General features: G+C 45.4%; 1 protein-coding gene across 2 annotated transcripts in view; it reads right to left on the reverse strand.

The window, feature by feature from the left end:
- The window catches only part of ASS1 (argininosuccinate synthase 1), an 86,121-nt gene that overhangs the window by 38,099 nt on the left and 23,978 nt on the right, over positions 1 to 24,044 (reverse strand). For both annotated transcript variants that reach the window (XM_069069357.1, XM_069069358.1), the window contains 4 exons: positions 19,098 to 19,154; positions 16,691 to 16,765; positions 8,184 to 8,254; positions 7,749 to 7,779 (listed from right to left, as the gene is read on the reverse strand). In XM_069069357.1, the coding sequence (XP_068925458.1) occupies positions 7,749 to 7,779; positions 8,184 to 8,254; positions 16,691 to 16,765; positions 19,098 to 19,154 (234 nt within the window). The remainder of the gene's footprint in view (positions 1 to 7,748; positions 7,780 to 8,183; positions 8,255 to 16,690; positions 16,766 to 19,097; positions 19,155 to 24,044) is intronic.

The raw sequence follows: 24,044 nt of genomic DNA on the forward strand, positions 1-24,044 counted from the left end.
CCCCCCCCCCCCCCCCCCGCCTCTCCACTCTGACGGAGAATCGGGGTTGATTCCGCACTGACCGCACAGCTCATGACTAAGCGCGACCCCAGCACGCGCTCCGACAAGCTGTACTCTTCTGCAGTGTCCCGGAGGTTAATACTCACGGGGGGGAGAGGGAGGAACAAAAGAAACCCCATCTGAAAACACATCAACCTCATGTATATTTTTTCCGGACTTGTAGAAAAGGGGCCTCTCGTCTCCCTTAAGCCCCGGCTGCAGCGCTAGTGATGGCCTGTTACAAGCACACTCTTGCAATTAGCTCACGCCTCAGGATACTCCGGCTCCAAGTGACAGCCAGACTTGGAGTCCAGGGCCAGGATCTTTGAGACTGAGGCCACTCTGGGACAAGTTGGGGCAGTAGAGGGTGTGTAGCACAGAGGGAAAGAGAAGGTTGATTTTTCAACATTTTCCATCCTCCCTTCTTTAGCACACTCCCTGACAAAGGCTCTTTGCTGGTTTCTTGTGGTTTCAGATCTTGTACGTTAGCTTTGGATTGTATTGTAATTTAGGGCATGGTCACAGATTTAAAGCTGGAAGGGGCCTTAGTTTTTAGCCTTTTATTTTTAAAAAAGTGTTGGAGGCTCAGAGAAGGATGGGCAGCTAGACCTAGCCAAACGTAGAGTCAGTGAAAAATCCAGGTTGTCAAATGCTGGAGAGGATGTGGGCAAACTGGAACACTAATGCATTGTTGGTGGAGTTGTGAACTGATCCAGCCTTTCTGGAAAGCAATCTGGAACGATGCCCAAAGGGCTACAAATACTTTCATACCCTTTGATCCAGTAATACCACTCCTAGGGTTATATCCCAAAGAGATCATAGAAATGGGAGAAAGACCCATATGTACAAAAATGTTTATAGCAGCTCTTTTTGTTGTGGCAAAGAATTGGAAATTAAGGGGGTGTCCATCAATTGGGGAATGGCTGAACAAGTTGTGGTATATGCATGTTATGGAATATTATTGCGCTATAAGAAACGGTGAGCAGGCGGTCTTCATATTTACCTAGAGAGGCTTAAAAGAACTGATGCTGAGTGAGAAGAGTAGAACCAGGAGGAATTTGTACACAATTACAGACACAACGTATGTGTGATGACCAACTTTGATAGACTGGACTCTTCTCAACAATGCAGGGATATAAGTCAATCCCAAAAGACGCATGATGGAGAGAAAAACATGCATCCAGAGAAAGAACTAGAAAGAACTAAATTTATATCCAGGTGGAAGCAAAATACCTGATCTTTCTTGTTCTCTTATTTGATTTTTATGTCCTCTTTACCATTTTTCATTCCAGCTGGTATAATCCATCCTTATAACCTGACCATTGTATAATGTGAAAGTATTTACAGATCCTATACTTGATTATAAGATGCCATGGGGGGAGGAAGGAGGGGGACAAAATGTGAAATTCAAGGAATTGTGGAATTGAATCCTGTAAACTAAAAGGAAACAAACAAATTAATAAATTAAAAATTGAATTAAAAAAAAAAAGAAAAATCCAGGTTGTCCTTCTTAAAGGAAGGAAAAAGCCTTGGACCAGGAGTCGGGATACCTGGGTTTCCATCTCAGTTCAGCTGTCTTTACTCATTTGCTGTATGTCCTTGGCCAAGTCAATTCCCTTCTCTTGACTTCACTCTCCTCATATGTAACATGAGAGACCAGATCATAGACTCACAGATTTAGAGCTACGAGAGATCATCTAGTCTAAGCCCCTCATTTTACATGGGAAGAAACAGAGACCCAGAAAGGTTACATGACTTGCCCAAAGTCACACAAATGGCAGAGTCAATATTGAAAGCAGTTTCTTTGACTCCAAATCCAACCTTCCTTCTGGAATCTCTGAAGTCTCTTCTGGTTCTAATATCCTATGAATCTCTATTATTAATCCCCTTCCTGCCCCCCTGCAATAATACCACTACTACTAATAATCCCTTTGGGACTCCTTCAAGGCATATCACCAACCTTTTTATTTTATTGTATTTGGTCCTTGCAGCAGATCTGATATTAAGGCATAGATTTTTATCTCCTGATTAGAGATGAGGAAATTCGGGTGCAAAAATGAGTGAAATACCTAAAAATCACTCAGTTTAGTGGAAAAACTCAACTTGAATTTGGGTCTCCTGACTTGCAACCCAGTGGTCTGTCCATTCTACCACACAATTGTCCACGGACTGCTCTTTCCATAAGCAGCACAAGCTTGAGGTGATTTGGAGGCCACCAATAAGTGGTGTCTGGACAGAGGGTTTTCTGTTATTGCATCCTTGAATTCTCCATAAGAACTTATCCCAGTGTTCTCCAGGGCACTGAACTCTACAGAGCTGAGCAAGGAAATAAAGTGCTGTCAGTGACCACTAATGGAGACCCCTCCATCCCACAGACTCCCTTTCTCTTTCCCTGAGTTCTAATGCTAGAGCATGGTAGGGGCAAAAGAGGGGTGGATTCAGAGTCAGAGGACAAATTGTGGCTCTTACTATTTATTGCCTAGGAGATTTCAGCAAGTCTCTTCACCTTTGAGCCTCAATTTCCTCATATGTAAAATGAGGGGGTTGGGCTAGGTGACCTCCTTCACATCTCTAAATCTATGGTCATACAACTTTGCCTCTCTCTACATTTCTGTCTTACTGAGGGCATATCCCAAGGCAATTACAAAGGAGAGAAGCCACGAAAGCAGATGTGGCTCCATCTTTGCCCTCCCCCCACACAGCCCTCATTCACATAGTAGGGGAGAGTTTGGTGGTGATGGTGATGGTAATGGGGCCAGAGAGAGGCTCATGAGAAAGAGGGAAGCTGTACAATAAGAATTGTAGTATCTAGGTTAGTGGGGAACCTTACAGATGAATCCCTTTGATGCCCAGAGAGGCTAAATTACTTGTCCAAAGCCATGTAAGTGGTAAAGAACAAAGCCAGTATTCCATACCCAGAGTTCCTCCCATCACAACTGGACCAAGAGAAGGCATCTCTGTGCCCTAGACATAGTCTGAAAATTGTAGCCCCTGTGTGTCCACCAGAAGCATTAAACCTTTCCATATAACCCATACAACCTGGCATCACAAAATAATTCCTCTTGGGTCAAGGGGAGGGGCACTGTCCAGAACTGTCACACTTATGTTCATGTGCAAAACCATGCTGAGAAGCATTCCTCATGCTCCCTCTGCATTTGTATCCTAGGTGACTACCCACCTTGTCTGTCCCCAGTGTCAGCACTGGCAAGGACCAATCAGTAACCTAGTTTCTTATGAGGCCACCTGTAAACTATCAGTGGAAGTGAGGGAGCAGTTGAGGGTCCCCATGACCCTTTGACCACACAGATAGAGGGGTGCTGCCTACACCGTTCCCTGCACTCACGCTAGCACCTCTCAGGAAAGAACAGAGAGCAGAAGCCCACCTTCCAAGGGGGCTGCTGAAAGCAGCCAGTAGTTTCCCCTCCCCACCTCCAAAATAGGAACCCTTTGAGCTACAGCAACACAATTTTAACTTGATCTGCCATAGCCTCCTGTCCATCCTCCTTCCCTCGAGCCAGAACACCCCCAAGCACTCGATCCTGTGCACACACAAACTGTGTGACCCTGGTCTCCCTGATCATACTTATTAACTCAGCAGAGAAAATGTTCAAGATAATGAAAAACTTTGTATGCAAAAGGAGAAAGGAGGGTGTCTAAGGGGCTGCAGAAAAGAGGGAGGATACCAAGGATTACAAACTCTTTACTAAACATTGGAAGTCGGCATCAGGCAGCTTCCAATTTCCTAACCTGAGTTTGAAAGCCCCTATTAAATAAAATAACTAAATAGGAATAAAATGCCATTTGCCTTGAGTTCTGCTACAGCCGTGTGTGTGTGCGTGTGTGTGTGTGAGAGAGTATGTTTTGGTCTCTTTTACTCTCCTTTCTAAAAGCCCAGTTCAAATGACAAATAGTTTGTTGCAGGGTATCAATGCCATCTATTTATCCATCCCAGTAGGGGGGAAAGTCCTGCAATGTCATCTTTTGGGGGGGGGGGTTGAAGGGAAGAAAGTGTGGAAAAAAAGAAAGAAGAGAGAGAGAGAAAGAAAGCACGAAACAGGCCGAGAGAAGAAGAAATTGGAAGCAAATGGCCCGTGAAGTAAACCATGATGTAGGGCTATGATCGATGTTGCAAATGGTTTATTCATCCATCAGATATTGTTGTGCCCGGAGACTGAATGAACTCTTTCAGTGTGTGCCATATGAAGTTAAGGCAAGTAAATTTCTATCTTTCTCCGCATTAGATGCCTCATTGCTCTTCAATCAGCCCTCACAGAGGCAGAAAATGGCTCAACCATCTGCCTTCAAATCCTCCCTTTGGCAGATCTCAGGGCTTTTGGGGGGTGGGGGGAATAAAGCAGTTACCCCTCAGCTCCTTTTCCATAAGCCCAGCTTTGGTGGCCAGCTTAGCAAAGGATGCTGGGGTCCCCCAAAGAGAAGAGGGCCTGGGCCATGGGGCTCCCGCCAATGCCTTTTTCCAGGCCTCCACAAAGGGAGAATGCTGTCAGAAGCCAGCAGAGGCTCTGTGTATAAGGGCCTATGGAGGGCCCACTTTCCTCCAAGATAGCCAAGGAACCAAGGTTTATAGTCTCAGAGACTAGAGTCCCATCCCAGAATGTTGGTCACCTCTCAGCCTGTCCCCTAGTACTTCCATATTCACCCCCTTGTTCCCCTGTACTTGGTGGGGGTAGTGCCACCCAGATATAAGCAATAGAACTCACACACTTCTTGAGGGGGAGGGGTCCTAAGTCAAGTCACAGATGTGCCCTGTCCTGATCCACACCTAATCCCCTCCTGTTGCCCTCCCCAGGAAGTATCTTCCTGATACTTCTCAGCAAGAAATGCCCAGAGGGATGGGGTAGAAGATACTATTTTCACCAGGATTCCCCAGATTGGATTTGCTGTCTACCCCCAAGGGGAAACAGGAGTTATCCTGCAGAGGCCTCTCATCTAGCCCTCCAAGAGAGAATTATAGAATGTCAGAATGAAAGAGAGGGGACAATTCCTTTTCCATATGGGGAAAATGAGGCTGAGACAGACTGTGGTGGAATTGGGAAGTTTGAGGATCTGGATTCAAACCCCAGCTCCTTAGGTAAGTCACTTTACTACCCTAGCTTTCACTTTCCTCATCTATTAAAAGGAAGAGATTGGATTCACTCAACTCTGAAGGCCCTTCTCTCTCTCTCTAAATCCCTCTCTTTTCCTATAGCCTGAGCCAAAGGTAAGGGAGGGATAAGAGGAGAAAGGGCTCACAGTCAAGGGCTCAGAATTTATCTGCCAACGTACCCCTCATTTTTTTTCGTCAGGGACAAATTCCCCCTCAATCACCTGGGCCTATCTGGGTGTGCCTCCATAGATTATTACCAAATTATAAGAATTCTGCAAAGCATTTTGCCTTTTCTCCCCTCTTCTCTTCCTGTGTTTCCCTTCTCCATTCATCCTTTGGCAGGCCTACACCCCTCTGGCCTCCCTGCCTTCCCCTTGACTGACTAAATAATTAGCGGTGGCCTGCCTAAGTGTCGTGGGGCCAACAGAGCATGAACTGGAAATACTCAGGCCAGCAGGCAGCAATACCATGCGGCCTGATTAGGCTCCAGGGAGCGTGGGCTCAGCACTAATGAGTGACACACCTCGATTCCAGAGTGGGAGGTAGGGATGGGAATGGGGGTAGGGAAGGAGGTCAGGGCATCAACAAGGGGCTGCGCAGGGGGAACTGCCCACAAAGCAGCCACATGAAAAGAGCTATGGGAACACATGGGAGAAGGCTCACAAGGGAATGTCTATAGGAATGGTGAGGGATAGATCTCATTTCCACAGATCAGACCACAAAGGCTTTATCTACCCATTGTGTAGAATCTCTATACTGAGGCCAGTTGGTGGAAGGTACCACATGGGTGGAGGAACCTTGTCCTAAAAACATATCTCTCCTTGAAGAGCCCAATTTATTTCCTAGCCCTCTGGGAGTAGCTGGTGATACAGGGGATAGAAGATTGGGCCTGGAGTCAGGAAGCCTTCAGTTAAAATCTGGCCTCAAGGGGCGGCTAGGTGGCACAGTGAATAGAGCACCAGCCCAGGAGTCAGGAGGACCTGAGTTCAAGTCCGGCCTCAGACACTTAACACAAAACTAGCCATGTGACCTTGGGCAAGTCACTTAACCCCAATTACTCTGCCCTCCCCCCTCCAAAAATAAAATAAAATAAAATAAAATCTGTCCTCAGACACTTACCCTGGGCAAGTCATTTAACCTCTGTCTCCCTCAGTTTTCTTAAGGATAAAATGGGGATAAGGATAGCACGTACGTCCTAGGGTTGTGGTGAGGATCAAATGAGATAATACGTGTAAAAGTACATAGCACAGCGCTTGGTACCTAGTAGGTATTCTATGAATGCTTGTTTCCTTCCTTTCTCTTCCCCTCCTGCCATGACTTGCAGGTTTGCCCCATTCTTAGGACAAGAATTGGTACAGATGCCACCAAGCAGGCCAGATGCTGCTTGGGAAAGAACTGTTCTCTACTCTGAAGGTCAAGTGAACTCAGCCTAGCTGATGCCTATGCCAGCCTTGGGTCAAGCCCTCATGGACCTTTGGGAAGCACTACCACAAACCAGCTAGGTGGTGCACTGATAGGTCTGGAGTCAAGAACACTCATCTCCCTGAGTTCAAATCTGGTCTCAGATGCTTACTAACCATGTGACCCTGGGCAAGTCACTCCACCCTGTTGGCCTCAGTTTCCTCATCTGTAAAATGAGCTGGAGAAGGAAAATCTCTGCCAAGAAAATCCCAAATGGGGCCATGAAGAGTCAAACATGAATGAAATGACTGAACAATAAAAAACCACAAACCACCTTCAAAGTCCAGAAACCTGGTCAGGGCAGATTCCCAGAGTGCCAGACTTATGCCGCACTGGCCTTTTTAGACTTTCAGTCCTGGTGGCCTTCCTGGCAGCTGTCCCCAGATGCTTCTTTCAACACCCCCTCTCCCCAAGGTGTCACACGGAGCTGGGGAGTATAGACACCCTTGGCCAGAAGGTACCAGAGCAAGGCCTGGGGACAAAGGAAGCTTCTATTCCCATGATAAATCTATCTCCTTCCCATCCTAAGTCCTGCACACACCCGCCCCCGACATTGGGGCAGGGAGAATAGGGATGGGGGTGGGGAGAGGGCAGACAAAAAGAGAAACACCCCGGGGAGAGAAACCTTCAGCTTCAAACAGGGCTGAGTGAGCAGAGAGACCCCAGGCAGAGTGCTCGGAAGAGAGGGCAGCGGGCCATCCGCTGGGTGTTGGGAGAAGGCTCAGATAAATGAGCCCAAGGCGCTACCCCCAACACCTCCCCCGCGGGCCCCTCATACAATCACTCCAGACCTGCCCTGAAAGCTGGTGGGCCCAGGACTCCCCCGCTCCCCACAAGTGTCTCATCTGTCTAATTGCCTCTTTATTGTCTCACGATGACATTTTCTCCTTCTGTGTTGCCCTGAAATAATTCCTTCCCCTATTCATCCTGGCAGCAATTAGAAAAAAAGAGAGAGAGAGAAGGAGACCTTCAAACCCATCCCAGAGAGGGGGAGGTGGGGAGGGGCGAGGAACACAGGCAGGGCCTGGCCCCAGCCCCACACCCGGCCCCCTGTGAAATTTCAAATTAGGCTACAAATACATCACAGCATCGGCCCGAAGAGCGGCCCCCAAAGACGGACAGCGCAAAGGAAATGATAAATTACCTTGGGGTTCTCCAGAATTCCAGCCTCGTAGCTGCAGGAGAAGGAGAAGACAAAACCAGAGAGAAGAAAGTCACAAGGGAGGAAACATTTTCCCCAAGAAATCAGAAGAAAGAGGCCCAATCTGCCCCTCTTCCCTCTGGTAGAGCTCCCATTTTGCTGACAGTTGCCAACTCGGCTTGGGACGTCATTTGGTCTGCTACAGCCTGGGCTCTAATTGGTCCTGGGTCTATGAAATGAGCTAGCAGGTATCCCTGGGCAGAGCAGAATGCAGAACCTGGGGTTCCTACCAAAGTTGGGAGCTGGTTATACTCAGTGAATATCCTGCCCTGGGGATACCTTTGCCCTGTCCCCTCCCAATGGAGGACATCCATCCTCTATGGGACCTCAAGGCTAGATTTCCAAAGCATCTTTCTCCACGAGGGCCTTTCTTCCTACCTGATGTGCATAAGGTTTTCATCCATGCTCCATGGGTTCTTGGGGGTGACTGGAACTGGGATGCCATGTTGCTGTGGGAGGAAACACAAGACCCAAATGTGACTTCTTGGTGAAACCAGTGTGGCAGTAGGGCAATATCACAAGGCCCTGTGGAGCCTTTCTTACCAGTTCTCACACATCCAAGACAACAAGCACCCTGGCCCAACTGTATAAGAGCCTAAGTCGGAAGACTGGCTTACACCTGCCCTTCATCAGGACAATAAGCACATAAGATCAGGGCTACATTTCTTCTCTTGACTGTCCCTCTTGGTATCTCACCAGAAGTGGGTTCTCACCAAAACCACACATTGGAGATGCTGCTGAGGGGTTTCCTACACTGGGTGGAAGACTCCATGGCTAGTGGAAAGAGGGGATCCACAATCAGGAGGCCTTCACTGGAAGATACTGGTTTTGTTACTACTATTTACTTGGCTGACCCGAGGCAAGACTTTCCCCAGTCTCAGACCTCAGTTTTCCAAAGTGTAAAATCCAAACTTGGACTCGATGATAGCTAAGGTTCCTTCTAGCTCTAAGCTTTTGTGATTCCACATTCTCCACATGGACTGAAAGGTCATTAAGAGAAGAGAAATACAAGGGACGCAGATGAAGAATAAGATCTGGTATTGAGTTAGTTCCTCAAGGTTTACAAAGTACTTTATACGGCCCTGGGAGGGAAGCACTGGAAGTGTCAGAGGCAGGATATGAACTTGAGTCTTCCAGACTCCAGGCCCAGCATCCTCTCCACTATGCCACCTAGCTGTTGAAAGGGACTGACTGGGCAAGGGAGATACCATGAAAAGTTTGGAAAGGGGAGGTTTCAAAGATCTTCCTCCCTGAATCACTCAAGTAGTCAGAAGCCCAAAACAAGATCAGGAGGAAAAGATCAATCATCTCTCCAGTTGGCTTTTCTGCTCTCAGACATTTTCTTCCTGTCCCTCAACATTTCTGGAACCAGTGATGGCGTCTGCTCTTCCCCAATATCTCAGTACAATGGAAGTTTCAGGATGGGGGAACATTGTTTTCCCTTTACCTTTTTATCTCCAGTGCCTAGGATGTGGGCACTGGTCTAGATGTATGATTTCATCAGTATATGGGACTTCTAGCATGGAGACTCCTTTTACCTTGCATATGAGGGACAATTAATAAATGCACGTTGAATTAGATTGTTGAATTTAACCAGCCATCTCCACTGTCTGCCTAGTCATGCATAGCCCACTCTGGTCCTTTTTCTTTGTCCTTTTGCCTTAAATCAACAAATATGGACCCAAGCAGTGAAAAGAGTACTTGATTATGAGTTAGGAAACCTGTGAGGTGGATTTGACACCACCCTGGGCAATGCAACGTAATCCCACAAGGCTAGAAACTGAGCAAGGAACATGTCAAAGCAGCACAGAGTCTGAGCAGGAAGGAACCTCAGAGGCCCCCCTGTTCAGACTCTACCTGAGCAATAACAGCCCCCAATGAAGCATCACCATCACCCAGCCTTGGCTCGAAGCCTTCCAGCAATTTCTGTCCATTCATTGCTCCTGGGGCCATCCACTGCCCTCAGGAGACCAAGCTGAAAAACACTAATTCTTCTTTGGGATTGGTCTTCAACTACATGAAGACACCTAAAGCTCCTCCCAGAAGTCTTATCTCTGGTCTCAGTGTCCTCTGTAAGATAACATTCACCTAAACAACTTCATTCTAAGGTCAAGCTTGGACTTAGTTATTTAATCACACTACACATTGTGACATTATGACATGCCAGAATGAATCCAGGGGGCTGGAATGAATGGGGAAAAGAGACACACATCTTGAGTACTGGGCAAGTCCCAAAGTAGCAATGGAAACCGTGATCCATGCCTTCTCAAACTCCCCTTGGCTGCCCAATGGACTAGGACTTGGCTAGGAAAAAGCTCTGGTTTGACTGTGAAGCCATTTGGAGGAGGTCAGGCTGTGATTCTTATTATTCATTATTGTAACTAATAGCCCTTTCAGAGGATCTAGAGATGGAAAATACCTCAGGGATCTTCTAATCCAATCTTCTCATTTTACAGTCGAGTTCAATGCAACATAAAGTGACTTGCCCAAAGTTACCAGTTAGTAAGCATCACAAGAGAGATTTGAACCCAGGTTTCCCTACTCCAACTCAGTATTCTTCCCACTGTATCACATTGGTTTATCAAACATATTCTTCAAAACAACACTGTATGTTAGGTAACGTGAGTATAATTATTCCCATTTTACAGACAGGGAAGCTGAGATTCAGAGACGTGACCTATAGAGTTAGAAGGGATCTTAAAGCTATCTAGCCCAATCCCCTCATTTTACAGATGAGGAAACTGAGGGCTAGCGAAGTTAGGTGATTTGTCCAAGGTCACGTAGGCAAGAGTTGCACCCTGAGTCAAGGTTCCCTGACTCCAATGTTCTTTTCCTTGTATCATCCTGTCTGATTCAGATGCCAGTCTATACAAGAACTGGATCATCCTTGGTTGACTTTAAGGTCTCCAGAAAGAACTGCTTTTATTTTTTCAAAATTAAATGTACAGGGGCGGCCAGGTGGCTCAGCGAGTAAGAGCACCAGCTCCAGTGTCAGGATGACCTGGGGATCAAATCTGGGCTCAGATACTTAGCACCACACCCAGAAATAGCTGGCCGTGTAACCTTGAGCAAGTTACTTAACCCCAATTGCTAAAAAAAAAAAAAAATTAAATGTACAATGAGTAGGGGAAAAAAAAGAAGATTTTGAAAATCTACTACCACCAAGTCTGAGAGGTATTTTTGCCTGAGAATCTAGTGAGTACAGGATGAAATTTGGGGGATGGATAGGAGAAGAGCCAGAGCCAAAAGGAATGGCTGTAGCAGCACCTTTCCTTCACAGAAAGTTAGAGAAGGAACTGTGGAATGTTAAGGACCTTAGGTTTCATTCACTCTGACTCCCTCATGGAGAAACTGAGGCTCAGAGAGGGAAAATGATTTGCCCAAGGTCACACAGAGATTTAGTGGACACAGACTGGAATGCAGGCTTCTTGACTCTGAGTCAGTCTTCTTTCCACTGGGCAAAGCTACTGCCCAAGACAGCTCTAAGTCCATTGCCATTTAGAATGCTCCTATAGCAACAGTCTCATCCCCTCACCCCCCGCCCCAAGTCAGCCTATAAACCTGCTGACCTCCCTTTCTGGCCCAATCTCAGTTTCTGAAATGATGCCTCAATTTCCTTCATGCTCCCACTCAAAGTTTTCCATAAAAGTCACATCCCCACTTTCACTGATCCTCAAACATGCCACACAAGGGTAGACACATTCTCTCTCCTTTTTCCTCCTTCTCCTTCATCTCTTTTTTCCTTCTCCACCCCTCCTCTCCTCTTCTATCTCTCCCTTTTGGTTATCTCTCTCTTCCTCTCTTTCCCACTCCCTCTCTATCTCTGTCTCTGTCTCTCTGGGTCAGGAAGCTTCTGCTGGGGTTTGACAGAGAGGACCCTGTTCACACTCTGGCAGCCACACCATGCTTGCTTGCTCGCTCCATTAGCTTTCAAGAGCTGGTTAGCCAATTAATGCTCCCCTTTGTTTATCCTGAATGGGCTGTAATCATGAGCACAGGGTGAGCCCGGAGGTAATGCTCTCTGCTCTCTGCTTGCTCCACTCCCCTCCTCTCCCTTCCCCCATTAGGAGCTGCCCCATTCACTCTTTCCCAAACTTTTCTCTCCACACACACTCACCTCCCAAATCACCCAGATGGCACAGTGTCCTTTGCAAGGATTGGATGTGAACCTATTTATATGCAAAACATATGCTAAAATATAATAAGAGGGACGATTGACATACTTTACAATTTACAAAGTGCTTGACATATAACATCTCATTGGAGTTTCACAACAACTCTTTAAAGTAGGAGATACAAATGTTATAGTAGCCCATTTGACAGATGAAGAAAATGAGGATAAGGAAAGTTAAGTGTTTTGCCTATGATCACAAAAGCTAGCGAGTCTTAGAGTTGGGATCTGATCCCAATCTTCCAGACTCAAATTCCAGCACTCTGGAGTTGCATGTGCACCATCAGTCAGTCAAGAAACATTATTAAGTTCCTACCACGTTTTCGGCACTATGCTAAATCACTTAACCTTTCGATGGGCATATGCATATAACATTCTACAGCTGTGTTTTAAGCATGTTATATTTGCACAACATATTTGAGTGGTTCTCACTATATCATGACTCCTACTGAGGCAAGACATGAGGCCAACTGAAAAGATAAAAGAAGTTACACATTCCAGTAAGCCTTCTTCTCATCCAAGCCATTTCCCAGGGAAGCCAAACACTTCTTCATGCTGGGACTGTACATGGACACACTTTGGGGAACCGGAAGTGCTAATCAGCATCATAGAATGTTGGAGTTAAAAGGGCTCTTGCTGTCCATCTAGTCCAAACACTATGAACCAGCCTTGATCATTCAACTCACTTCCCCACACCTGGCTCCAAATTGCTTTGAGTTGTTTCCCAAATCAAGTTCGCCCTTAAAAAGGCAGAGATTTCCCATCACTGAGAATATTCAGAAGAATAGGCAGCAGAACTGGGAGACAATACCCTGAGTCCATTCCAAAAGATGGCAGCCTCCTTGGAACTGAGAGTGCCATAGGTGTGGTCTTAAATACTAGCTCTAATACTTACTAGCTATGGCACCCTAGGTAACCTCCTTGGGTCATATTTCTTCATCTGTAAAATAAGGGGATTAATCTAGATGGTAGCTCTAAATCTATGATCCTATGGGAATTATCTTGAAGAGGGGGAAGTGATATTCCTTTGTATATCTAATGATATAGTCACACTTTAGACACTACACACAGTAGTACCATACCCAGAATCCTTCAATTCGAGAATCTGATGTGGGTACCAACTCTATACACAAAGACCTCAATACCTTCATGCCTTAGGAAATCATCTTAATGAACTGCTAATGCCAAAAAAATTTCATCACTTTGTGGCCAATGTGGTGATGAGCCTTTCCAAACCTAGCTGAGATTTTTTTTGTGACCAACATAAAACAAACTATCCCTGTATTCAGAATCTTTGCACCTTAGAAGAAGCTGCTGGAGAAACAGCCTTCAAGAGTCCAGAGTCACCTCCACACTCATACTGAATGAGGACTATAGTGGAGGATACTAAGGATATATCATTACAATATAACCTATAAAATGTCTATATGTAGGGAAACTGAGAAGGCAAATGACTTTCCCAAGAGCTTACAGGTAGTTACTAGTAGAGCCAGGACTCAAAACTCAGGTCTTCCAAGTCCCATCCTATTTAGTAGGGAAACCATGCTGGGTGTAGACAACCATGACCAGTTGTCACCATTCACTTTTCTCTTCCCAAACCTAAGGAAATTTATACTTATAGAATTAGAGAAAATTTTAAAAGCTATTTTCTTAAATGAAATAAACCCTGCCATTTTTCTAGATTTTGAAAAGGTTAGAGAATTCACTTAAAAAAGAACATACAGTAAAGTAGAAATAAAGTAGGTTTTTTAATATTTCTTATGTATGTATTCCTTCCCTTCATACATATTATTATCTGGCTAAACTGGCCTTCTTACTGTTCTTCTCACACGATGCTCCATCTTTCATCTCTGGGCTTTTGTATGAAACTGCATATGTTCTCCCCACATAGACTATAGCTCTTTGAAGACAAGGATTATTTCAATTTTGTCTTTGTATTCCCAGTGCTTAGTAAAACCCCTGACATACAGTAGGCACTCAATAAATGCTAGTTGATTAACTGATGTAAATGATAAAGGCAAATGAGGGTAAAGAGTATTTATCAGATGGAAAATACTACTTGGCAGTGCCTGCCCCTAGAGAAGTACAGGCAGCAGAATATTTTCAACCACTGTCCCTAGCCAACAGCTTGCTGTTTAGCCTGGGGGAGTGACCATTTTAAAGGTTATTTTAAAAGCAATGAAGAACAGCCCTTTCTTCTTTGCAGAGTGGGGGCCTATGGGTATAAAACATTGTATATGATATCAGACCTAGCTGACGTATTGGTTAGTGCTACTGTGTTGGTTTTCTCTTTTTTTTATTCTTTGTTATAAAGGATAATATCTTTCTGAGAAGGGGAGAGGGGAGTAGTTCACATCTTTTTTTATTAAAGCAATTGGGGTTAAGTAACTTGCTCAAGGTTACACCCCCAGTTATTTATGGGGGGTGCTAAGTGTCTGAGCTTGGATTCGATCCCAGTTTATCCCGACTCTGGGGCCAGTGCTCTTACTTGCTGTGCTGCCTGGCCGCCCCTAGTAGTTTACATTTTGAGAAAATCAGGAGATTAATTTCAAAACAAACGAGAGCAATACATTTTGTTAAAGTGCTATAGAAATTGAGATAGTCCCTCAAAAGCCAACTTCTCTAAATCTCTCTCTCCTACTTCTTCTCAGACCAGAGATCTCCAGTACTTGGGCACAAAAGGAAGCTAGGGCAAAATGTCTGCATCAACATTGAAATGCAAAATGTTTCAATGTAATAAGGAAGAAGGAAGCAGGGACTTATTTTGGCAGGTTCCAAGGGAGCGAGCAGAATAAAATGAAAATACTAAACACTAAGACCAAAATTGTTCTCTCCTCTAATCCACAGTTCTATAATTTCCCCCACCCCCTGCCCAAATCAAACCTGGGCAATAGGGCAAAAGAATTAGAATTGTGGTTATTTTCTAACTACCTTAAATTTTTTGGAGTCATTTTGTTTTGTTTTGTTTTTTAGAGAGACAATAGCAAAGATATATACTTATACATATATAAATATATAAGTGTTTTTCCCCCTGGGAAGTAGATGATGGATTTTTGGATGGAGGAAGCAAATGTTCTGTTTTGTTTTGTTTTACAAGTCTCAAATATCACCTTTGGACTTTGGTTATTTATGAGCCCTGAAAGATGAGAATTTTAAAAGCCCCATTGATTTTCTTCCTTGCTGATGTCTATTGCATGCTGAGCACTGGGTCTGGACAATGAGTCTATGCTGGTCAATTTCACTGGTGGCTTCTTGGATGCTAGCTTCCAACCCTCCAGGAAATGCTGAATCACTCCCTGTGATTTCCCTTCGGGCTCAGTTATTACTCTCTGCTTCTCTATTTGGTGAGGGAGATTGTGGTTCTCTTGATGAATGCCTCCATTTCCTTATTTTAAAGTGGCATTTAGGAAAAATACTAAGGTAAACACCTTGCTGCAGAGAGTTCTTTCCTCTCCAAACCTGAGGAGGGAAGACAACTCTTCTTAGACTGGTCTCCACTGAGATAATCAGAAGTGTTTGGGGATTAAGGGAAAAAAACTTGGACAGACCCAAGCCCTCCCTTTACATGGGACCTAGGGGTGTCCAGTCTGTTTTTCTTAAAGAAAGGCACGTTTCCTTTTCTGTATCCCTGAGAAGCCAGGGGGAAATAAACACACACACACACACACACACACACACACACACACACACACAAAACCTGGGCTCTCTTAATAACTCTGTTATTTGACAGTTTGTTTGGCAACATATGGGATTGCTCTTGTAAACTCCCCTCTTAATGATAAAACAACAGATGGTGGAGACGATCCTTCGCACACGGCTCTCCAGGTCTTAATGGGATGCCGCCGGCAGGGCGGTGGCAGCAACTCCACGCAGAGCATCCCCTCCGACTCAGCACCTTGGCTGCAGGAATATTTCACAGCCTGGGTTGCTGACTGCTATTTAAAAACTGAAGCAATTTTCTGGTCTATGCACCGTGTAGCTTTTTTTCCTCTCTGATTGATTGAAGCTGTTTGTCAAGCACTGCCATCAAGTCGCTAAAAAGAAAGGTACCCTGGAGAGCGGCTAAGGATCCTGATGCAAAACTTCTAATATGTTTTATTGCAACTTGTACTTCAAAAGGGAAGGACGACAAAGGCAGTGTTTTTTGCCTTTGTCTGACATCGCCCCTTTGAGCCACTACCTGTTCCCTTGGAAAAAGCGGCTGACAATTAAATTCTAGGTAATTATGGCCCTTTGCAGAAAGCAGTCTCACCCCCCAAGTTCCCCCCACTCCCCTCCTATCCCCAACGACACTGCTGAGACGGCACACACAGTGTTGAGCCGTCATTCCCCCAGGAACAAGAGAAAGATTAGGAAGAGCACCCTTTTGGCTTTCCGCAACAAGGCCTGCTGAGACATGGGGAATAGACAAAGGGCCAGAGCCCGTTCAGAGTACATCTGTGGAGCTGGCCCAGTGGGAGAGCTGCCACATGACAGGGGGTGGGGGTGGGGGGTGAGTCTGATCCCCCAACTCATGGGAATCAAGAGGCTGCAGATTCTGAGGCCCTCGCAGGGGAATGATGGCTGATCCAAAGCAACATCTCCCCCCCCCTCCCCATTCTTCCTCTGATTCAGATGGGGAAGCCACCTGGAGGTGGCTATTTAGGGAAGGCTGTTATTTAGGGGAGTACAAGGGACAGAGGGAAGGTCAAGGCCAAGAACCAAAGCACCATACCTTGGCATACTCCATCAGGTCATTGCGTCCTCTGAACCTATTGTAGAATTCAGGCATCCTCCAGGGAGCTATAACCTAGAAGAAAGATGGGAATCAGACCCCAGTGATGGGAGAAACAGGAGCTACCAGTGTCTGCCAGTACTATCCTGATTCCTTAGATGGTGGGACAAGGGATCTATCTAACCAAGGGCTTAGACCAGCAGTTATAGGTTCTGCCCTCTCAAAGAAGCTGGGTTCCACAGGAGTTAGGAAGAATGGGAGTAGGGAACACCATCCCAGATAAGCTACCACTACTAGTAGCCATTTGTGCACAGGGTTTGTTTTACTGGGGCATTGGGGTTAAAGAGAAGCTTGACCAGCACTGTCTTTTCCCCAGGACAAAGCCTCCTGTGCTCCAAGGAGGGCTCAGTTTGGTCCTCTTTATGCATAAACCTCCAGAAAGGCAAATGCTCTAAATATCCAGAAAGTTGGCTTGTGAAAGTTGACTTCCACACATCCCACAAACCCTGACAGACCTCACTATCTCATGAGTGTGAAACCCACGTCCACTTTTGAACAGCACTAAGTGTTTGGAAGTTGGTCCTTACAATTAACCTCAACCTGCCTCTCTTAAACTCAGTTTTGCCCTTTGTTCCTAATACTGTCCTTTGTGGCCAAGAAGAACAGGTCTGATCCCTTTTGCACATAACATCTTTTCCAATAGTAGTAAGAAGCCTATTATGTTTCCCCTTAACTTTCTCTTCTCCAAACTAAACACTCCCAGTTCCCTTAACTGCAACTGTGAATCCCACATCATGACCTTGCACGTCCTCACCAAGCTGGCCACCCTCCTCTGGACCCCCTCAAGCTAGTAAACATTCTTAGAACTTGGTACTCTGAGTGTGGTCTGATTGGGGCAGAGGCCAGCAGGGCTGTCCCCTCCTTCATTCTGGATTGACTTCCCATAAAGTAGTCACTTCTCTGGCCTCCATGACAAACATCAGACTCATTCTGAATTTGTACCCACCAGCCCCCTTCCCCCTACCTTGAATCTTTTTCACATGAAGTGCTACATGTCACCTAGCCTTGATTTTTAAAGTTAATTTTGGAATCCAGGTATAAAAATATACATTGACACCCCTATTAGATTTCATCTTATTTGAGACAGTCCATCATTCTAGGGAATCGAGATCCTTATGGATCTTGACTCTATAATCTAAAGTGTTAACTATCCCTCCTACCCTGGTGCCACCTATAAACATCTGTAAAATAAGTATTCCATCTATGTTTCTTCCAAGTCACTGATCAAAAGATTAAACATTAACAGAGCCAAGAAGTCATTAGAATGGGTTTGAGAAAGAAAGGATTCCTCCATCCACTATACACCTACCCACAACAGAGGCCCTGTGCTAATAATAGGTAGCATTTATATGGTGCTTTAAGGTTTGCAAAGCACTTTAAAAATATTACCTCAAGTATTCTCACAATAGTCCTGGGAGGTGACGCTATTATTATCTACATATTGCAGGATAAGGGAATGAAAGCCAGGAATTGGCCTTGAATGAGTGGAGTATTTTATGTGGTAGCTAGGAGCTAGAGTGGGTTTATCATGGACCTGAAATCTCTGAAAGAAAAGTTGGGAAGACTGAGAAGTTGCTCAGTTTATTTTTTATCCCCAGAGCAAACAGAGAAATATACTCCCCTCACTTCTCTGCTTGGTCACCTCTGACCTCCAGAAAAACTCTTCTTTGGCTGGCAGTCAGTATTAGTGGTGGAAGCTGGTGTAAGTACGGAGGTGTGTGGGTACCTCCACAGGAAAGGGATTGGAGGAGAAAGTCTATATACCACCCCCACCCCTACTACCTCCACCACTGTCATTAGGACAGATGACGTAGGCCAAGGAGTTTTGAAGAGAATAGAGGACTAGCATCTCAGTCATCACCCACTTATAGATGGGCTCCTGCCAGTTGCAGGAGCAGTCTTGTGAAGTAGGCCAAGTGCCTTAAATCTATGCCCACTTTAATTTATTTTATTTTTTGGTTCTGGAAATTCCCAGTCAGGAAACACCTTCCCCACCAATGCTAAGCAGCAAGTGTTTTGCAATTTAGAGTGTTTGAAGACTTAGAGGAAACATTGAGAAGTTAAGGGTCTTGCCCAAGGTTATATGGGCAGAAGTGGGACCTGACCCTAGGTCTCCCTGATTCTGAGGCTAGTGGCTCCCTAGTCACTAAACCATGCAGAATCTCTGCCTACAATGATAACAACCGGGGCACATATTTATATAGAAACTTAAGGCTTACAAGGCATCCTACACACATTAAGATATCAACTGCTGGTGAGATCTCCCAGGGTCCACATGCCCTGCCTTTCAGGACCCTTGACCGATACCACTAACATCTCAAAGGATCTTGGGTTCCAGATGACTCACCTTAATCTGAGGGGCCAAGGAGTAGCAGGTGAGCTCAAAACGGATCTGATCATTCCCCTGGAATACAAAGAAAAGCAATAATCAGGAGTGAGCCAAAGGACCTCTGAGCAAGACATGAAGGGGTGGGTGAGAAGAAGGGAAATCAGTTGTACAGATGTAATGCAACCCTACCTTTCCCTTCTAGGGCTTAGGGCTTCATGTCTTAGAAATCCCAGCTCAGATCCAAGACATAGCATCCTCCTGGAGTCCTAGCCCTACTTAGCACAAGAGTACTAGCACAGCACCCCTTTGGACCTGGGATGCTCCCTTGGGTTACAACTGCTTCCTGCTCATCCCTTCAGGCCCAGAGATGCTCATGTCCAGCAGAAAGTACAAAAGAGATCAGCAATCAGTAAGTTCTGGTCCTTTGTTAGTTCTGTTTACTGATACAATATATGTGAATCTTTAAAATTCATGGAAGATCAGAGATGAAAGAGACCTTAGCAGGCAGAATACTGGAGCTCTTACTACATAGAACACAGAATGGCAGAGCTGGACGGGACCTTGGAACAAAGAATAGCAGGCCTGGAAGGAATCTCCTATCGCGTCATTCACCTGTTTGCCTACAAAATGGTGGGCGGAGTGTTAGATGGTCCTGGAAGTCTCTTTCTGCTCTAATATTGTATGACACCACAAATCTGCATTCCTTGTACTTCAGGCAATTTAAACAGACACACATTCAGTGGCAGGAAGGCAGCATGCTATCTATGATGACAGAATCAGAAGACCCATGTTTGAGTCCTGACTTTGAACTCACTGAGTGACCTTGTGCAAGTCCCTTAACCTTTCTCAGTCTTAGTTTCCTCATCTGTCAGAACCTTAAGGATCGGTCACCTTCTCCAACTACCTCATTGTATAGCTGATGAATCTGGGACCCAGAGATGGGAATGACTTGTCCAATGGCACATAAAGAATTAACGACAAGAGTGGATGACAGAACCCAGGTCTCCTGAATACTCTTTCTGCCCTCGGCTGCTGAGCATCAAGGAGCACCCTTGATGCTCGAAACTGTATCCCCTAAAACATCTTTTGGGGTTCTGCACCAGGGAGATCATGAAGCGAAGGAAGTCTTTCTTCCTTTCTTGTGTCATCCCTCCAGCCACCAAAGAGAAAATGGCTGCCTGCTTCCTGACCATCCCCCTCCCTTTTTTAATATCACTCCCCCCAAATAGCTACATCCCTATAGGGAGACATATGTGCTGTGGAAATAACAGAGAGGCCTTCCACCTACTGTGAAAACTGCACGGAGCGCAGCAAGGCTTCAGCAGGAATAACATGTTATTTTCTGGGTGTCATGTCAGGCAGCTCGGTAATACAGGTTTGAGCCTTGTTAATGCACAGTGCTGCAAGGTTACGGTGATACAGGCTAGGTCAGATCCAGTCCCCAGATTGCCCTGGCTGGGAGACCTTGAGCAGGTTGAAAACTGAACTCTTGGCTGAGAGGGGATGGGGAGAAGTGAAGCATGTGCCCCCTCTGCTCATTTAGGGGCCAGGCCTGAGAAGCAGCACTGCCCATGCCTGCCCAGCTGGTGAGGAGAGGAAGGAGGCCCTCCACCCTTCTCTGCCTCTCACACTGTCACTTAACCCCAACTGTCCTCCAAAAAGCAAAAAGAAAGGTATCCCTTGAAATCTCTGCTCTCACCATCTCTCCCTCTACCTGAGATTCCTTCCTTTCCATCTATCTAATTTCCTACCATCTTTCCAAAAGCTGGCTCAGCCTCTAAGAAGCCTTTGCCAATGGATAAAGCCCTAACTTTTCTCCTCCCTCTGAATGAGAGCACATTTCTAATCTGAGCATGTGTGTTCACACACACACACACACACACACACACACACAAATGCCTGTTCACTGATGGTTTCATGTGTATAGAGAGAGGGTGTTTGGTGTACTTAAAATAAAACAAACAAAAACATTGGACTTGGAAACAAGAAACCCAAGTTCAAGTCCTGATTCTTTCCTATATTAGGTATATGATCATGGACCTTACTTTATCTCTCCTCATCTGTAAAATGGGACTGGTGATACTTGTAATATCTACTGAACATAAGGAAGGGGCAGCTAGGGGCACAGAGGAAAGAGCACCAGGCCTGGAGTCAGGAAGACTCATCTCTCTGAGTACAAATCCAGTCTCAGATACTTATTAGCTCTGTGACCCTGGACAAGTCACTTAACCCTATTTGCCTTAGTTTCCTTGTCTGTAAAATGAGCTGGAGAAGGAAATGGCAAACCACTCCAATATCTCTGCCAAGAAAACCCCAAACTGGGTCACAAAGAGTAAGACATGACTGAAAATTACTGAAAAACAACAACATATGAGGAAAGCACTTTGTAAACTTTAAAGCACTCCATAAATGTGAATAAGGAACAGGGAGGTAGGAATAGATACAGGGTTGGACTTGCCATAAGAAATCAAGCCTTGCATCTGACACATTCTGGGTGAGTGACCAAAAGCAAATCACTTAACCTTGCAGGGCCTCCAGACATTTCTCTAAGATTGTAAGTTCATAAGTACCAGTGGAAGAAGTTACCATATAAGGAGTTCCCTGTACTAATAGAAACATAGGTGCACACCAATAAAATATACCATTATTATATTATCACTTGGGTAGGGGACTACATCTTTCACTGTCCTAGATTTCCCCAAAGCACATTAGGCCAGGGAACTCACTAAAGACTTGTTAACTTTATTTGATTTGGTAAAAGATATCCAAATTTATCTAGTGTAACTGCCTCATTTTTACAGACAGGGAAACTGAGACCCAGAGAGAAGTGTCCAAGGCAATAGTCCAGTCTAAGGGTAAGTCAAACTTCTTATAGTATTCAATATTTAAATGACCCACAAACTTCAACAGATTAGGATACAATCTGGGCTACATAGACCTAGATGAAAATTAGAAGATCCAGAAAAGACTGGGAAAATCTGCAGAGTACAAAATCTTTTTCTGGGGAGCATTTCCCAAAAAATTTGCAAAAAAGAGGAAAAGAAAATCCCCTCATGAGTCTTTCCACTATTTTTCTGAGCCCTCTCACCTTGAAATACACTAAACATAATCCCTTCTGCCAAAGTGAGCTTTTGGAACACAGACTCCTAACACAACATTACAACTTTAGTTTTGTAAATGAACTAAGAAATCATCCTGGGGGAATCTCCATTTCCCCCCAAATTTCCATCATCCTGCTAGGAAATAATTTTTCCCACGGAACTGAAACACCTAGAAGGCCTCCATCTCAACGTTAGACAGATACAGAGGCTGGCTTGATTCCAATAAGGCTCTGTTCAAAGCTGCTAGCAGGTTTTCTGCTGCCTCCATGAGGCCACTGATCTATTTCTAAGCCAGGACACTCTTGGAGAAATCAAACCTGTTTTTCCAGTACAAAACCCTTCCTAGGGGGAACGAGGTAGTGTCTCCCTTCAGCTCAATCTCAGTCTTCACCCACAACGTCCAGAATCTCTGGAATGCTCCCCCTAAGTACAGCAAATTACACATCTGTATATATATCCCTGTGAGGGCCTACCCACATGTTGACACATGTGTATGTGCATGTATAAAGCCTGTGGGAGAGTATGAAAGATGCTCATTTCCCTCAAAGGCCTTGGCAGTCCATCTGCTCCTGGGACAACAGTGATACAGATGGTGCCCATTTAGGCAGCTCCTGCTGCTACTGATGCAGCCAGAGGCTCAGGAGCCCCTGGGCTCAGATTTCCAATTCTCTCCCCCCGCCACCCCCCCACCCCCACTTCAAGGCTAAAGGGGTGTGTGAAGGGTGGGGGGCCATCAGGGGAACATTAGGAAGTATAGAATGTCAGGCCTAGAAGGGATCTTCGAACGCAGAATGTTAGAACAGAGAACATAGAATGTTCGTGCTGAATGGACCTTTGTACAGAGGATGTTTGAAGACAGTATAGAATGTTTGTGCTAGAAAGGACCTTAGAACAGACATTCATTCTTGGAGGGAGCTTGAACATGGGGCACAGAATGTCAGAGCAGGAAGAGACCTTCAGGTACAGAATGTTAGAACAGAGCGTAGAATGATGGTGCTGAACACATCGAACACAGACTATTATAGAACATAAAATGTGCTGGGAGAACCTGTAAAAGACAGAACTATCCCAGACAAGTGTGGCAAAAGGAGCAAGAAGGACTCTGTTAGAAGGTGGAAAGGGACTTCTTTCTCCAACCCCACAGGGACTGAGGAATCCCTAGGATATGGCGAATTGAGGCAGTCATCCTGGATCCTGTGACCTTGTAAGGTCCCCACCCCCACAATGCCCTGGGAACCAGGCATCTGGGATCTCCGGGAAAAAAAAGGGAAGAAACAGGAGTGGTGCTTGAAAAGAGAATTAACGTGCGTGTGCGTGTGCGTGTGCGTGTGTGTGTGTGTGTGTGTGTGTGTGTGTGTGTGTGTGTGTGTGTGATATTTCAGGAATGCTCCCAGTGAGGAATCTCCTCTACCAGTTCCAAGTAAGTGACATTGTGGCAACACAGAATCTTCATTCTCGAGGCTCTGAGAAGTTGCACCAGGGCCATACAGCCAATGTGCATATCAGAGGGGAGCCTCAAAGACAGGTCTTTCTGACTCTGGGACCAGCTCCCTATCTACTACATCTTGTTGCTTCTCATATGAACAATGAGGTACCTGACACCTAGGAGATGGGAGCCCCTCATTCTTAGATCATCTCCCCTCGATGCCCGATCAGAAGCCATCAGAGGTCCAGTATTCAAAGGAACCAATGCAAAGGCTAAAAAAGACTCACAGTCCTGTTTCTAACGGCAGCTTATTCCTTTATCCAGGCAGCCTGGTACCAAGGGAAAAAACTCTAGGACTGAGTATAAAGAGACTTAGATTCTAACTCCAGCTGAATCCCTAAAAATAAGGAGAGGGACCAGACCTGGGATTTCATAGCT

The sequence above is a fragment of the Petaurus breviceps genome, unplaced genomic scaffold, assembly GCF_028583685.1.
Source record: "Petaurus breviceps papuanus isolate PSGF00001 unplaced genomic scaffold, PetGlider_PUasm1.0 90779, whole genome shotgun sequence".
NCBI classification, from domain to species: Eukaryota; Metazoa; Chordata; class Mammalia; order Diprotodontia; family Petauridae; genus Petaurus; species Petaurus breviceps.